This window comes from Acomys russatus, chromosome 1, assembly GCF_903995435.1.
Source record: "Acomys russatus chromosome 1, mAcoRus1.1, whole genome shotgun sequence".
In the NCBI taxonomy this organism is placed as follows: Eukaryota; Metazoa; Chordata; class Mammalia; order Rodentia; family Muridae; genus Acomys; species Acomys russatus.
Window position 1 is genome coordinate 10,146,328 of NC_067137.1, and position 17,018 is coordinate 10,163,345.

At 45.6% G+C, this 17,018-nt stretch overlaps 1 protein-coding gene across 4 annotated transcripts in view; it reads right to left on the reverse strand.

Moving 5' to 3' along the window:
* The window catches only part of Mta3 (metastasis associated 1 family member 3), a 114,640-nt gene that overhangs the window by 85,205 nt on the left and 12,417 nt on the right, over positions 1–17,018 (reverse strand). For all 4 annotated transcript variants that reach the window (XM_051161814.1, XM_051161940.1, XM_051161762.1 and 1 more), the window contains exon 3: positions 485–611. In XM_051161814.1, coding sequence (XP_051017771.1) covers positions 485–611 — 127 coding nt within the window. The remainder of the gene's footprint in view (positions 1–484; positions 612–17,018) is intronic.

A 17,018-nucleotide genomic window follows, 5' to 3' on the forward strand; every position in this document is an offset into this window, starting at 1 on the left:
GTGTAATGTGATCTGATGCCCTCTTCTGGCCTACAGGTGTACACACAGGCAGAACACTGTATACATAATAATAAATAAAATTTAAAAAAAAAAAAAAAAAAAAAAAAAGAAATAAAGAGCGAGGTTTCCATCCTAGACATACCTACAAGAAAATAAAAGGCTATATATGTCCTATGAGAGCTAAAGTCACGTGTCTGCAAACCAAACCCTGTGTTTTCCTTGTGTTCTCACGACTGCATCATGCGCTAGGAATCTGAGGAAATCCAGCATTACTGTGTGTAATGCTAAGAGACTCAAACAAATTGTTAGCGATGAGGCAATGAGAAGATGCCTACATCACCGCGGAGCATGCTCAGTCAGGACTTCTGTCTGCTAATACATGCTACAAGTCCCAAGATTTTGAAGAGCATTTGGGAAGGACTTCCAAGAAGGCTTTGGGCGCAGCGCTTCCAGGCGCGGAAGAGCAGCTTCCCAGCGGTCTCACCTGATGTGCGTCGCGGGCAGGGACTCGTACTGGCGGGACAGAAAGAGCTCCCTGTGTTTCAACTGATGCTTCTGCTTCTCAGTCAAGTCGGCCTCAACCGTTGTCTCGGTTTCTTCTTCAGTTTCTTCTACACAAACAAGATTCAAAGAACCCATTAGTGCACCTCATGGGATGTCGAAACAGAATGAACAGACAGGTTAGACTAATACATTTTATATTTTCTTCAAACTAATTCTTTTTGAACTTCACATTAAACCGTCCATTACAATCCCAACCCTAAGTGCAGTTCTTTGGGATGCCAAGGAAGAAGACAAACACAAATGTTAAAGTGGCAGAATCCGTCGCGGTAGCACACACCTGTGATCCCCGCTGAGGCAGGAGGATCGCCAGCACAAAGACGATCTCAGAAAGACAGTAAGTTCAAGGTAAACAAGTGCTACGTGGTGAGCCCTGTCTTCAACAAAATAAAAAGCGAGCGAGTGAGCGAGCGAGCGAGCAGTGCCTAGAGAGTTGGCGCTTCCTGCACAATCAAAGACCAGGATTAGAACCCTGACATCCACACAACAGGCCCCAGGTCTTTACTAACCCTGTAGCCCCACATCTGGGAACAGAGAGAGGGGGACCCCTGGGGTCAAGATAGACCATGCCTCACAGGAATAGAAGAGGACACCGAAAACTCTGTCTTTATTCAGGCACACCTGCAAACACACATCACAACGACACACTCACACAGATACACACCAGTGTTCTTGGTTTGGTTTTGGTTTTCTGAGACAGGGTTTCTCTGTGTGGCTCTGGTTGTCCTGGAACTCACTCTGTAAACCAGACTGACCTCAAACTCAGAGATCAGCCTGCCTCTTCCTCCCAAGTGCTGAGATTTCAAACGCGTGTGCCACCATCAGCTGCCATAGATTTCTTTTTAAAAAATAAGTAAAATTGAAAGTAAATGACTGGAAAAAATGGCAGCTGAGATGTGAATGGCAAGCCGGGCATGGTGGCGCACGCTTTAATCCCAGCACTCGGGAGGCAAAGGCAGGCGGATCGCTGTGAGTTCGAGGCCAGCCTGGTCTACAAAGTGAGTCCAGGATGGCCAAGGCTACACAGAGAAACCCTGTCTCGAAAAACAAACAAACAAACAAACAAAAAAAAAAAAAAAACAAAAACAAAAAACAAAAACAAAACAAAAAAAGAAATTAGAACGTGGCCAGGCAGTGGTGGCACATGCCTTTAATCCCAGCACTCTGGAGGCAGCCTGGTCTACAAAGTGAGTTTCAGGATAGCCAGGGCTACACAGAGAAACCCTCAAAAAACAAATAAAAAGCCCAGAAATTAGAACCTGAAGCGGGGAATGAATAACTGAAAGAAAACTAAGCCATTTTATAAAGCCCAGACGTGGATCTGCAAGTGCCGAGCGTGCAGGAAAACCCTCAGACTGAGCCCCAGGATGCACTGTCCCAGAGTGGGGGTGTTAGAACAACAGTAAAGGCAGAAGGATCAGAAAGTACAAGGTCTCCAGGCAGTGGTGGTACACGCCTTTAATCCCAGCACTGGGAGGCAGAGGCAGGCAGATCACTGTGAATTCAAGGCCAGCCAGGTCTACAAAGCGAGTCCAGGACAGCCAAGGCTACACAGAGAGACCCTGTCCCGAAACAAACAGACAAACAAAAGCAAAAAAAAAAAGATACAAGGTCATCATAGGCTATAGTCCAAGGCCAGCATGGGATGTTAAGAGAACTGTCTTTAAAAAGCAAAAGAAATTGTTTGGGCCCAGTATTGGAGGGCCTCATACCCTACTCTGTCTATACAGGAATCAGGTGTATAACACTAATCCTTTACTGTCTTGTGTGAACACTATAAGCCCAATCATTTTGGGAGGGGAAAAATGGTTTTAATAGCAGAGACTGATGCAGGGGGGTGGAGTTCAAGGTCGACCTGGCTTTATAGTCTAGACCCTGTTCCCAAAGCAAAAACAAAAACCTATGAAGACCAACATCACAGAAAGAAAAAAAAAAAGAAAAAAAAAAAAAAAGTCCCAGAAATGAGAAGAGGAATGTGGCCATCTTTTCTCTCTTTCCTTTTCGCAGGCAGGCAGAGAAAGGGGGCGCATCAGGAAACCCTTCCCTTCCGGAAGGAGATTCACCTCCAGCGCCCTCCACACACTTCATTTGTTTAAAGGTGACAACATAAGAAACTGGAATAGAAGCGAAGCCACTTGATCCCAGTGGCCCTGTGTTAAGATGGCGTCACAATGCCACCCAAGAGGAGAGCAGATGATGTGGTGATGGCCACTCGGGGACAGACTGCAGCCAGCTCTGCAGTCTGGGAGCAGAGTGAAGAGGTCCTTTCGCCTGTTCAACTGGCCTGGACTGGGAGTGAGGCGGGTGCTCATCAGGGTGCTGGGGACACCGCGTGACTGAGAAATGACTCCCTTCCTTGGCCATTGAGAAGCAGGGCTAGAGACCAGGCAAAGCGAATATGAGACAAAGTTCTACATGATGCGTCTTTTTTTTTTTTTTTTTTTGGAGGCACTCTAGCTAGGGAGCAGAAGCTCGCCCCAAGCCCACTGTCTTAGTCACTTAATTGCACGAATGCCTGCCATCCTCTCTAATTTCAAATTTTAAAGCTCTGAACTGAAAACAAGCCTGGAAAACTGGCTGATTTTAAAAGCTTCACTTGGGAGCAGGCAAGGTAGCTTAGCACATGCCAGGGAGCTGGGTGACCTGAGTTCCAATCCCTGGGCCCCCACATAACAGAAGGACCAAGTTGTTATCTAACCTCTATTTCTGCACAGAGGTGGCAAGCATGCACGTACACGTACGTACACACACACACACACACACACACACACACACACACACACACACACACTCAATCAGTATAGCAAAAGCTAAAGTCTCACCAAGCTCAAAGAACAAGGCAATTCGACATTCCTTGGATGATCTTTTTCATGATGTCTACAAAGAGGAACCCTGCACTAACAGAGCCATCCGCTTGCAGGTCTACTGGCATCACACCATCGGAGATCGATAAAGTTACTGTTACATTGGCACTATTAGTACAGCAAATATCACATGCACAATTACGCTCTGACCTAATTGGAATTTGATAAATTGTTGCTCTAAAAGGCATGGCTAGCTGAATTCTAATGGTGCCCCACAGAGCAAAAGGCAGCATTGCATGTAGTAACAGCAAACCTCGCCTGTTTTTTGTGGGGGTGGGGCTGGTTGGGTTTCATTGTTGTTTTGGTTTGAATGTTTTTAATTATTTTTTTGTGTGTGATTTTTTTATTAATTTATTCTTGTTACATCTCAATGGTTATCCCATCCCTTGTATCCTCCCATTCTTCCCTCCCTCCCTCCCATTTTTCCCTTATTCCCCTCCCCTATGACTGTTCCTGAGGGGTATTACCTCCCCCTGTATATGCTCATAGGGTATCAAGTCTCTTCTTGGTAGAGAGTTTTTAATTCTTATGGGGGTTTTTCCTCCCAATCCCGAGTTCCCAGAATAAAGACTCATGATACTCAAAATATATTTGTAGGGGCTGGAGAGATGGCTCAGAGGTTAAAAGCACTGCCTGGTCTTCCAAAGGTCCTGAGTTCAATTCCCAGCAACCACATGGTAGCTCACAGCCATCTATAATGAGATCTGGTAGCCTCTTCTGGTATGCAGGAGTACATAATTAATAAATAAAGCAGACACATGCAGACACACAAATACTTAGGCCATATAGATAGGCTCTTCTCTGTCTACCTCATGACATAAAATAACCCATTTATTGTTGTATTTTTATTTTATTTTATCTTATTTGAGATAGGGTTTCTCTGTGTAGCCTTGGCTATCCTGGACTCACTTTGTAGACCAGGCTGGCCTCAAACTCACAGTGATCTACCTGCCTCTGCCTCCCGAGTGCTGGGATTAAAGGTGTGCACCACCACCACCCGGCTATTGTTGTGTTTTTAGACAAGGTCTCACTATGTAGCCCAGGCTGGCCTTGAATTGACAAAGATCTTCCTACCTCTACCTCCTCTGCCTCCCAGTGTTTGTTTGTTTGTTTGTTTGTTTATGGCATAAGCTAGCCTGGAATTCACTACATAGTCCAGCCTGGCCTTAAACTCAAGGCCCTCCTCCTACCTCAGTCTACCAAATGCTGACTTTCTTTTTTGTAGTGCTGAGGATAAAAGACAGGACTTGGGCTCCTGAGCGAGCCTTCCATTGCTGAGCTATACTCCTGCTAAAATTTTGTTTGGTTTGGTTTTGGCTTTCATTTTGGTTTTATGAGACAGAGTCTCACTGTGTAGCTCTGGCTGTCCTGGAATTCACTATATAGAGCAGGTTGGCCTTGAACTCACAGAGATCCACCTGCCTCTCCTCCCAGGTGCTGGGACAAAACATGTGTGCTGCTACTCCAAGCTTTTGCTTTTCTTTTTTAAGTGTGCATGTGAAGGCCTAGAGCAATGGTTCAGTGGTTAAAAGCTGCTCTTCCAGAAGACCCAGGTTGGATTCTCAGCAGCCACATGGTGATTGACAACCATCCATAATATCAGGTCCAGGGGAGGTGACACAGTGCCCTCTTCTGGTACCCACAGGCACCAAGCATGCACAGAGCAAAACACCCACACATACACAAATAATTTTGAGAGAGAGAGAGAGAGAGAGAGAGAGAGAGAGAGAGAGAACAGGAACAAGAATAAATAAGAATAAGAATAAGAATGAGTGACTATAGGTGCCTGAGGAGGCTGGAGAGCTCTGCTTCTCTGAAGCTGAAGTACCCTGTGGTTCTAAGTACTAATGGCTGTCCAGGACGATGGTCAGACAAGTCCAAGTTTGAGACCAGCCTGGGGTATGCGGTAAGACTCTCAAAAACACAAAGGAATAGCAATAATAATGGTACATCTGAAAATGACAGAACTTGTACCCTAAAAACAACAACATTGCCAAAGACCAAATCAACTGGAAAACAACCCAGGTGCACTGTTGTTGGAAAGGCTAACATTGCTTGAAATGGCAGTGAATTTCCAGGTGGGTCTATACATGAAAGCCATTCCTAATGAAATTCCAACTGCCCTTTTCATTAAAATTAACATAGATCTGATCATCCATATGGGCATTTAAGGACCTAGAGTTTCCAGGCGTGGTGGCACACACCTTTAAACCCAGCACTTGGGAGGCAGAGGCATGCAGATCACTGTGAGTTCAAGGCCAGCCTGGTCTATAAAGTGAGACCAGAACAGGCTACACAGAGAAACCCTGTCTCGAAAAAAACGAAACAAAACAAACAAAAAAACAAAGAGGGACCTAGAATAGCCAGAATCATCATGAGTAAGAATGAACCTAACGCTAGAGTGTGTGGAACTGGCATAGGGGAGGACACATGGGTGAACAAAGGACAGCTGGCAATGCCGAGCCTGAACATCCCATCGATGGAATTTAAGCAAGGTGACCAGGACCAGTCCTCAGACGGAGAATGGACAATACTTCCTTTAGCAAATGGGGCTGAAACAACTAGATAGCCATACACAAGAGAATTAACTCCAGCCGGGCGTGGTGATGCACGCCTGTAATCCCAGCACTCGGGAGGCAGAGGCAGGTGGATCACTGTAAATTTGAGGCCAGCCTACTCTACAAAGCAAGTCCAGGACAGCCAAGGCTACACAGACAAACCCTAATCTCAAAACAACAACAACAAAAAAAAAAAACAAGGGGGTGGGGAATTAATTCCCATAGACTCCCACAGCTCAAACCATACACCCAAATCAACTCAAAAATACACCAAAGGGCCAAATGTAAAAGGTAAGACTCAAAATAAGACAGGTATCCCCATGACCCTTTAGACTAGGAAGTGGTGTCTTAGCCAATATGCAAAAGCATAAGCAAGAAAAACAAGTAACTAAATTGGACCTCATATTAAAAGTGTGTGCTTAATCGGATAGTATCAAAAAAGAAGAAAGTGGAGCCACAGACAGGCAGATGCCTGAAGCTTGCTATACGGCAGTCTAGCTCAATCCATGAGTGTGACTGTGACGGTTTGAAAAAGAATGCCCCCACAGACTCCTATATTTGAATGCTTACGAAGAGGCACTATTTGTTGGAGTGGGTGTGGCCTTGCTGGAGGAAGTGTGTCACTGGGTGTCATTTGAGGTTTCAAATGCCCAAGCCAGGCCTAGGCCCAGCCCAGTGACTGGCTGGCCTGCTGCCCTCCCTCTTCTCCCATCCAGATGTAGAGCTCTCAGCTCCTCCAGCACCATGCTCCCAGTATGCTGCCACGCTCCCACCATGATGAGAAAGGACTAAGCCTATGAACTGTAAACTAGCCCCAATTACTTTCCTTTATAAGAGTTGCCCTGGTCATGGTGTCTCTTCACAGCAATACAACAGTGACTAACAAAAAGACAGCATAATCTTTGACCTCCACACCCTTGCACACTCCTCACTTATACACACACACAAAATATGTCCCATACACATGCATACAAAAAATAATTTTAAAAAGAATCATTATTAAATGGTTGGGGGTCATCTTCTTCCTCTTTCTCCTCCCCCTCCCCTGCTGCTGCTGCTGCTAGAAGGGTCTCATGTACCCCAGGCTAGCACTGATCTATCTATACAATTGAGGATGGATTAAAACTTCTGATCCTTTTGCCTGGTGCTCATGAATGCTGGAACTGCAAGCATGAGCAGCTGGCCCAGCTCTCGTGGTGTGGAGATCACGTGCAGGGCTTTATGCATGCTGAAGAAGCACTGACTGAGCTGCCTCCCCAGTCCCTTAAAAACTTTCTAACCCCAATTTTAATGTGTTTTTCTGGCAGAACACCTACCCAGTTCTCCCGCTCTGTAGCCTAAAGAGTTGCTTACACGTTTAAGTCCTATTGAAGACCCGAAGCTTTTGTTAATGGAGGTAATATCTATCAAGAGTTACTGTAAAAAGCAGAATTTCTTTAGACTTATTTTTAATTATGTGTGGGAGGATATGCACGTAAGTACAGAGGCCAGGAGAGGGTGCTGGATCCCAGGAGCTGGAGTTACAAGCATTTGTGAGCGGCCCAGTGTGGATGCTGGGAACTGAACTCCAAGTACAGTATGAGCTATCTCTACAGCCTCTAAAAGCAGAATTTATTTCTTTAAGCTTAACAAATGGAGGTGGGATGTGTATGTGTGGGGTGGGGATGTGCACATGAATGCTGGTATCCCTGAAAATCAGAGGTATCGGGTCCTCCAGTGGTGGATCATAGGTGCTTATGAGCTGCCAGACACAGATGCTAGGAACAGAACTTGGGTCCTCTGCCAAAGCAGCATGTGTTCCTAACTTTTGAGTATCTCTCCAGCCTCAGAATTTGTTTTTATTTGTTTGTGTTTTAAAACAGGGTTTCTTGGTGTAGCTCTGGCTGTCTTGGAACTCACTCTGTAGGCCAGGCTGGCCTTGAGTTCACAGAGACAAACCTGCCTCTGCCTCTGCCTCTGGAGTGCTGGGATTACAGGCGTGTAATGATACATACAGCCACACACGTTTAAACACACTGCAAGCACGCATTCCATTACACAGTGATGCCATCTCCACAGAACTCTGGGGCACATGCGTGAGAGGACGAGCAAGCCAGTTTTAGCATCACTTTGAATGTTATCCTGACCTCACTGACCCCACAGAAGGGAGTGGGAAATGACCAGCCAATGCCCAAGAAGTCAAGCACAAAAACAAGCCTGTCTCCGAACTGTTCCTTTCACAGTGAGCTACAATGACTCATCAGCTGTTCTACACCAAGTTAGGAGCCCATCAAAAATTTAAGCTATTTCTGCTTTACATTTATTCAAAGAACACTGCATCTGGCAAAGGCTGCCCAATCTTATAATAAATCAAAGTCCATCTGGAATTCTGCAGCCTCAGCCTGCCACCATGCAACTTTCCACTTGCTGTAAACTGTGAAACTTAAGAAACAAAATAAAAGAAACACATGTGTGCTAGCTAGGGTTTCCATTGCTGTGACAGAACACCATGACCAGAAGGCATGCCAGGACAGGAACTCAAACAGGGCAGGAAGCTGGAGGCAGGAACTGAAGCAGAGGCCATCAAGGGTGCTTCTAACTGGCTTGCTTTTCAAGGTTTGTTCAGCCTGCTTTCTTATGCACTCTCCTCCCAGCTCAGTAATCAGCACGGTCCTCCCAGAGCATCCTCCTCCTGAACCCACTACCAGCTCCATCCTCCCAGAGCATCCTCCTCCTGAACCCACTACCAGCTCCATCCTCCCAGAGCATCCTCCTCCTCCTGAACCCACTACCAGCACTGTCCTCCCAAAGCCACCCTATTGAATTTACCAACACTGTCTTCCCTGAGCACAGGTGAATACTTCGTCCCAGAACAAAACCGAGGAAAAAAGTTCCACAGGCCTGTAATCCCACTCTGGAGGCAGAGGCAGAAAGGATTGCTATGTGCTTAAAACCAGCCATAGTGAATTCCAGGGAAGTCAGGACTACAATTTACAGTACCTAAATGTAGACACACCTCCATAAAGTTGTCCTGTCCACCACATATGCACCATGGCACACACAAACAAACAAATAAATGTTAAACAAAAAACTTAAAATGGGATGGGGATAGTTAACTGAGGGAGAAAATGGGTATTTCAGAAGGAGAGGGAGGAGGGATAAATAACACTAAGGATGCTGGAAAAAACCTTTCCATTTATAGGTGTACTTAATAGTACCTACATCTTGGGGGGGGGGGTGCATGTGTGGACACGTGCATATACATATATAGTTTTATTATTACAGGGTGATACTACTCTCCCAGGAGCCAAAGACTAACAAAAACCCCAGTGACAGGAACCGGCCACCTCACCTAAGTTGTTATTCAGAAGATCCTCAAAGCAATGGAGACTCTTGCTGTTGCCCTGGTAGCCTCCCGGATCTTGAGAGTCAGACCCTACAGCTCAATACTCCACACAGTTTGGTCACAGGACTTGGAGGAATCTAGCTGCTATGGCCTTGAAGCTTCCTCCCTGGGGACCACTCCTCATAGTGTTAGGGGATTCTATACAAACTGCCAAGGGAGAAGCGCAATCAATAGCCCTGCTCAGCTGTAAAGCTTTCCACCCACAACAGTGACCAGCCTCATGGTATATCCCCCAACAGTAGCCAATAGCTAAGTGGACTTAAGGCCTGCTCAGAATGAGAGAACTCATGCCTCGTACTGTAAGCCTAGCCAAGGCCTCACAGCTGGAGAGGTCACAGACCCTAGAGGAGAGCCTACTCCAGCCATTTTCCTTAAATAACAGAGCTTCCAACTATATTCTAAATTCTTATCTTTTTTGTTGTTGTTGTTCTTTGTTTTGTTTTGTTTTCTTTTTTTATTTATTATTTATTTATTTATTTATTTAGGTTTTTCAAGACAGGGTCTCTCTGTGTTAGCCTTGGCTGTCCTGGATTTGCTTTGTAGACCAGCCTGGCCTCGAACTCACAGAGATCCACCTGCTTCTGCCTCCCGAGTGCTGGGATTAAAGGTGTGTGCCACCAGGCCCGGCTCAATTTAAAAATTTTAAATACAACTTGCTTTTGTTTCTAGGCAAACAGAAGTGACAGAAACCAGATCTACTTGACTATTAGTAACAGAATAAATAATTAATGAACACAAAAGACATAAAGCATCATTGTTTTAACACTGGGCCACTGCATAGGAGACGAAGAAGAAAACCCTGTGTAACATGAGGGAACCAGACATGCCTTACTCACTGTCTTATAGGGGGCAGGAGGAGTTGGGGGTGCTGGAGATGGCTCAGAGGTTAACACCACTGTTTCCTCTTCCAGGGGATCTAGACTCAATTCCCAGCACCCCAACATAACTCACAACCATCTGCAATTCCAGACTCAGGGGATCCTACACCCTCTTCCTATTCCCATGGGCACTGCATGCACATGTTCAAACATACATGCAGATAAGTATAAAATATACAAGTATAAAATTATATATATATATATATGTGTGTGTGTGTGTGTACATGTGTGTGTATGTATATGTATATATAAAGAACAGGGAGGGAGCCAGGAGTGGTAGCGCACGCCTTTAACCCCAGCACTCGGGAGGCAGAGAGGCAGGAAGATCTCTGTGAGTTCGAGACCAGCCTGATTTACAAAGCCAGTCCAAGACAGCCAAGATTACACAAAGAAACTCTGTCTCGAAAAACCAAAAAAAAAAAAAAAAAAAAGGAACAGGAAGCAAGGCTGGAGAGATGGCTCAGTGGTTAAGAGCACTGACTGCTCTTCCAGAGGTCCTGAGTTCAATTCCCACCAACCACATGGTGGCTCACAACCATCTATAATGTGATCTGATGCCCTCTTCTGGCCTGCAGGTATACATGCAGGCAGAACACTGTATACATAATTAAAAAAATAAATAAATAAAAATAACCAGGAGGGAAAGAGAGGCAGGACCTGGTAGACAGGGTGCCCAAAAATGGGAAAAGAGAATTCAGAAGACAGAGCTCTAGAGAACAAAGACCCTAGAGCCTACAGAAGGCCCTCCAGAAGCACACATGGTGTTCAGAAAAGAAGAGAAGCCGATGGGCGGCGGTGGTACACACCTCTAACCCCAGCACTCAGGAGCCAGAGGCAGGCGGACCTCCAAGTTTGAGGCCAGCCTGAACTACAGAGTTCCAAGGCTACACCAAGAAACCTTGTCCCAAAACAGCAAAGAGGGGGTTGGGGGGGGGGTGTTAGCAGCCAGGGACCAAGGAGGAACAGTACCTGAACTCTCACAGGGCTGTGATGAGCATCTGTTCCCCAACAGAACACGGGAAACAGACACGATGCATGGTGCTGTTTACAAAGCAGCAACAAAACAACCAAAGAAACCACACCCCAGAACCAAGGTTAAAATGACTTACAGGAACACAGCACCATGGAGGAAGAGAATGCAGTCTTTTTCCCCCCTTGGTTTTTCAAGACAGGGTTTCTCTGTGTAGCCTTGCCTGTCCTGGACTTGCTTTGTAGACCAGACTGGCCTCGAACTCAGTGATCTACCTGCCTCTGCCTCCTGGGTGCTGGGATTATAGGCCTGCACCACCACGCCCAGCTGAGAACGGAGTCTTAAATGTTTGTCCTTTGACCTCCACACAGGATGTGTGGGGACACCTTCCAGGAGCTCTAAACTGTCATCTCTTGCAACCCAAGTTGTGAGAGCTATTCTGTGCTACATTCCTGCTAGGCAAAAAAGGCACTAGCATTGCCAGCTTCTTGATGGGCATCCAAAACTGTGCTCCAACCTTCAGAAGACTATTTCCCACCTGCATAGCTGAGTCACCTGAACAGCATGCTATCAGCACAGCTCCAAAGAGAGTTTCAGAGGGGCTGGGTACCTACACGGTCCGTTCCCTAAAACGCTAAGTAGGCTCTGTTCTATCAGCGTTGGTCTCCAGTGAGAAATCCAACCCCGACTGCTTCATTTCTCTGACTCTGACTGATACAAAGACCACTGCTTTCCACATCTCTTAGGATTTTCGGGGAGCTTGACTTAATCCCAACACAGGGGAGGAAAATAGCACTGGAAAGGCCTTTGAAAAGAAGGAAATTAGCTAAGGGCTAGCAAGACACTCAGTGCGTAATAGCACTTGTCTGAATCCCCAGAAGCTACATAAAACTGGCAGATGTGCAGGGTCTGCGCAGGGACGTGTGCCCAGGGGAATCCCCAGCAGCTCGAAGGCCAGCTAGTCTGTTAAACACAATGGAAATCCATGGCGAGCCTGCTTACAGCAAAGAGGAAGGCGCTCAGTCGTTGATCTGCACACTATACACACACCTAGGACGCACAAGCCTTGGCTCCTCCCCAACACTTTCTCAGAAGCAAAAAACAAAACAAAGCGTTTTAAGTAGCAGCAGAAATATAAAGAATTTACTGAAGTGGCCTGATGAAACAACACACATCTGTAATTCCAGCACTGGACAAAGAGAGGATTGCGAGCTTGAGTTCAAAACGAGCCTGAACAAAGCAAGACTATGTTTATTAGTTGTGGGGGTTTTTTTGGGGGTGGGGGTGGGGTTGAGACAGGGTTTCTCTTTCCTGGACTTGCTTTGTAGAGCAGGCTGGCCTCAAACTCACAGTGATCTGCCTGCCTCTGCCTCCCAAGTGCTGGGATTAAAGGTGTGCGCCACCACACCTGGCTAAGGTTCTGTTTCAAAAAATAGAATTAATTGAAAAAACTATGGTGGTAGTTTGATAAGAATGGCCCCTATGGGGGCTGGAGAGATGGCTCAGAGGTTAAGAGCACTGGCTGCTCTTCCAGAGGTCCTGAGTTCAATTCCCAACAACCACATGGTGGCTCACAACCATCTATAATGTAAGCTAATACCCTCTTCTGGTTGCAGGTGTACATGCAGGCAGAGCACTGTATACATAAAATAAATCTTAAAAAAAAAAAAAAGAATGGCCCCTATAGGCTCATACATTTGAATGCTTAGTCACCAGGAAGTGGAACTGTTTGGAAGGATGAGGAGGTGTGGCCTTGTTGAAGGAGATGTGTCACATACCTGGAAGCACATGCAAAGACAGAATTGTGTAATATATAGATGTTAAACAGATGTGTAGTCTTGCTTAGTAGCTTACCTTAATTTTCTTTATACTAATTGTGTATGTGTGTCTCTGGGTGTCCAGGTGTGTGTGTGTGTGTGTGTGTGTGTGTGTGTGTGTGTGTGTCTCTCTCTCTCTCTCTCTCTGAGTACCCATGTGTGTGACTTTGGGTGTCCAAGTGTGTGTGTCTGGGTATAGTGTGTATGGTCTGTGGGTGCCCAGGTGTGTGTGTCTGTGTGTGTCTCTGGGTGTCCAGGTGTCTGTATGTGTATGTGTCTCTGGCTGTCCGGGTGTCTGTATCCGGGTGTAGGTATGGGTAAAGGCTTACATCCACAGAGGCCGGAAGCATCAGATCCCCTAGAACTGGAGTAACAGGAGCTTGTGAGTTGCCTGATGTCGCTGCAGGGAATCAAACCCGCGTCCTCTGTGAAAGCAGCGCACACCCTTAGCCTGGGGCTCCTGTTCTCGCTAATATCGGCATAGTAAGGATCCCAGTGCATGCTTAGACCAGGACTCACCTAGAGAGCATATGTCTGAGACTGCTTCATCAAGATGGTTTCAGTCAAGTGGAATGGAAAACAGCCTCTGTTTCTCCTCTCAGCAGCCACTGCCTGGGGTTCTCCCTGCTACACACTTCTCATAGGACCCTAACGTGGGAGGCAGATGTCATGGAAGAGAGTTGTATTCCCTGCTCAGTAAGAGTGGTCGAGCCAGAGGGACCTCGATGCCTGTAGCCTAAGGACAGCTTCATTAATAGTAATAGCTATAAGTGTGTGTGTGGTATGTGTGTGTGGTGTGTGTGTGTGGTGTGTGCGTGTGTGTGTGTGTCTGTGTGGTGTGTGAGGAGGGGAGAATGTATATGTGTGTAGATTTCAAACTTTCTTTGCTTTATTTTTCCTGTTCTTAGGCCATGTCTTATTGTCTGTCTGGCCCCCCAACCCCCCCCCCTACACCCATCTCACTCTCTCTGCTTACAGATCAGGATGTAGCTCTCAGCACTGTGTCGGCCTGCTGCCACACCCTCTGTCACGATGATAATGGACTAACACTCTGACCAAAGGCATAGTGGTGCACGCCTTTAATCCCAGCACTCAGGGAGGGAGAGCTAGGCAGATCTCTGTGAGTTCAGGCCCAGCCTGGTCTACTGAGTGAGTCCAGAACAGCCAAGGCTACACAGAGAAACCCTGTCTCAAATTATTTTCTTTGTTATTTTGTTGTTGTTGAGTATGCTGTGTATGTTGAGACAGGGTTTCATGTAGCCCATATTTGAACTTGCTATGTAGCTGAGGATGACCTTGAACTTCTGATCCTCCTGCCTCCCCCTGGTGCTGGGCTGACAAGCGTACATCTCCACTCATCGCCACTCCTAGCTTATGAGGTGCTGGAGACAAAGCCAAGGCTTCATGGATGCCAGAGAAGCACTTCCAACCCAGCAGCATGCCCAGGCCTGGAGAGCAGGAGGCAAGAGGACTGCACCAAGTGTGAGGCCAGCCTGGTCTACACAGTGAGTTCGAGACTGATACTGAGCCCTCATCTCAAAAAAACAGAACAAAACAGAGAAGATCATCTGTGGAAATTTTGAGACTAGCTACACTGATTATAAAAATGGCTTTCATTCAACTATTCATAAAAATACAAAATCTGAGTACATATTTTTCCAACCCATAAATCATGTCACATAATTATGAAAGTAAAACCCACACAAAGCCTTGAAAAAAAAAGCAGAGGAATTACCCAATTACTAGAATGCCTCATTTGGTGGTCAATAAGCAACGTGACATACATTTTAAAGTAGGAATATAGCACTTGCTGTTTAGAAAAATAGAAACCATTAACATTCGAAAGAACAGATCAATAAGAAAATGTATACCATAAAACATAATTAACTTGTCAAACAATAAAACTTTGTAATAGTTACAGTTGATAATAATCTGGCTAATGAGATACAAACTCACTGTAACTGCTAATTATAAAATGTTATTCACAAAAATAAAAACATTATAAAGCAGCAAGGGGAAAATAACCTGAGATGCAACTTTATTACTTTAATGTTCTAGCAGAATATAGATTTTATGTGGACTCCTTCCCCCTCCCCCCCCCCACCATCAGGCAGGGAAAACAGTGAGGAGTGTCACCAAGGCACCACGAGCACTCTGTCTCAGGTGATTTTTATTTTTTGAGACAGTGTCTTTTTTTTTGAGACAGGGTCTCTGTGTAGCCTTGGCTGTCCTAGGCTGGCCTTGAATTCACAGTGATCCACCAGTCTCTGCCTCCCGAGTGCTGGGATTAAAGGCATACACCACCACGCCCAGCAACAGTGTCTTATGTACCCCAGGCCATCCTGAGCTCCTAATCCTCCTGCCTCTGCCTCCCAAGTGCCTGGAGTAGAGAAAGGCACCCTACCACCAGACGGGGCCTTAGACCTGACTGGAAGGAGAACACCAGGCTCACTAAGACAGACTTCCTTCAACTTTAAGAAGCCGGGGCAGTTACACACTTCTCGGTTCTAAGCAGTGGAGGCAGGAGGACCACTGGGAGTTAGAGGCCAGGGTGGGCTCTGTGAGCTGGCAGTCATCCTGGACTATACAGTGAGACCCTGTCTCTAGAGAAAAAAATTAACAAAAGGACTGCACAACACAGAATGAATCTCACTAAATAGGCATCTTAAGAGAAATCCCCAGAGATGAAAAGAAACGCCACCAAAAGCACACAGCAGCTTATTGATGTAAAGCTCACACAGGCATCCTGGTAAATTTTCAGAACACCTACGCTAAAGGACAAACCACGGGAAGAGAACAAAGCCTTACTTACAAAAGAATAAAAATCTACAGAGCTGGGTGTAGTGACCCACACCTTTAATCCCAGCACTCAGGAAGCAGATCTCCATGAGAGGCTAGCCTGGTCTACACAGAGAGTTCCAGGACAGCCAGGGTTACATAGGAAAAGACTCTAACTCAAATAAAATAAAATAAAATAAAATAAAATAAAAAAGACACCAAATTTCACAATGAATACCTCAGAACAAGCAAATTTCAAAGTTCTAAGGGAAAAACACTTTGAAACCAAAATTATATAAAGACCCAAACTAACAATATATATGATGATAAAGACATTTTAAGGAACGTTAAGACTTAAAACATTTACCATCAACACATTTTGTGGGGGAAAAAAAAAAAAACACTGAATAAGGACATAGTTCAGCAAAATGAAACACAATGGAAAAATGAAGGTGATGTTGACACAAGAAGCAGGGAAGACAAACAAGGCCACGAAGAGGAAAGCCGAGCCTTTCTAAGCCTTTGTTCATGTGTTTATTTTCTGACTATGCATGCATAGGTGTATACCTTTCTGTTCGTGTATTTGTGTTATGTGTGTGAGTGTTTTGCCTACATGTACAGCTGTGCGCCATATAACTTGATGTCCATTGAGCCAGAAGAGGGCATCAGATGCGCTGCCCTGGAGTTACAGATGGTTGTGAGCAGCCGTGTGGGTCCTGGAACTATAACCCAGGTCCTCTGCAAGAGCAGCCAGTGCCCTTAACATTTGAACCATCTCTCTAACCTGGGAAATACAAGTCTTTTGTTATTGGTTTGTTTTTGTTTTTTTGTTTTGTTTTGTTTTTGTTGTTGTTGTTGTTGTTGTTTCCTCTCTCTCTTTTGGTTTTTTGGATTTTTGAGACAGGGTTTCTCTGTTTAACAGCTCTGGCTGTCCTGGAACTGGCTCTGTAGTCCAAGCTGGCCTCAAACTCACAGAGATTCACCTGTCTCTTCCTCCCCCCCAAGGGCTGGGATTAAAGGCGTGTGCCACCACCACCTGGCAGAAATACACAAGTCTTTAAAAGTAGATATGGACCCAGGCATGGTGGTATAGACCTGTAATGCCAACAACAGCTGGGTGACCGAGAGGCGGGCTGATCTCTGTAAATTCTACCCAGTGAAACCCTGTCTCAAAAAACCAATCAATAAATAGGTGACAAGGCAGCTA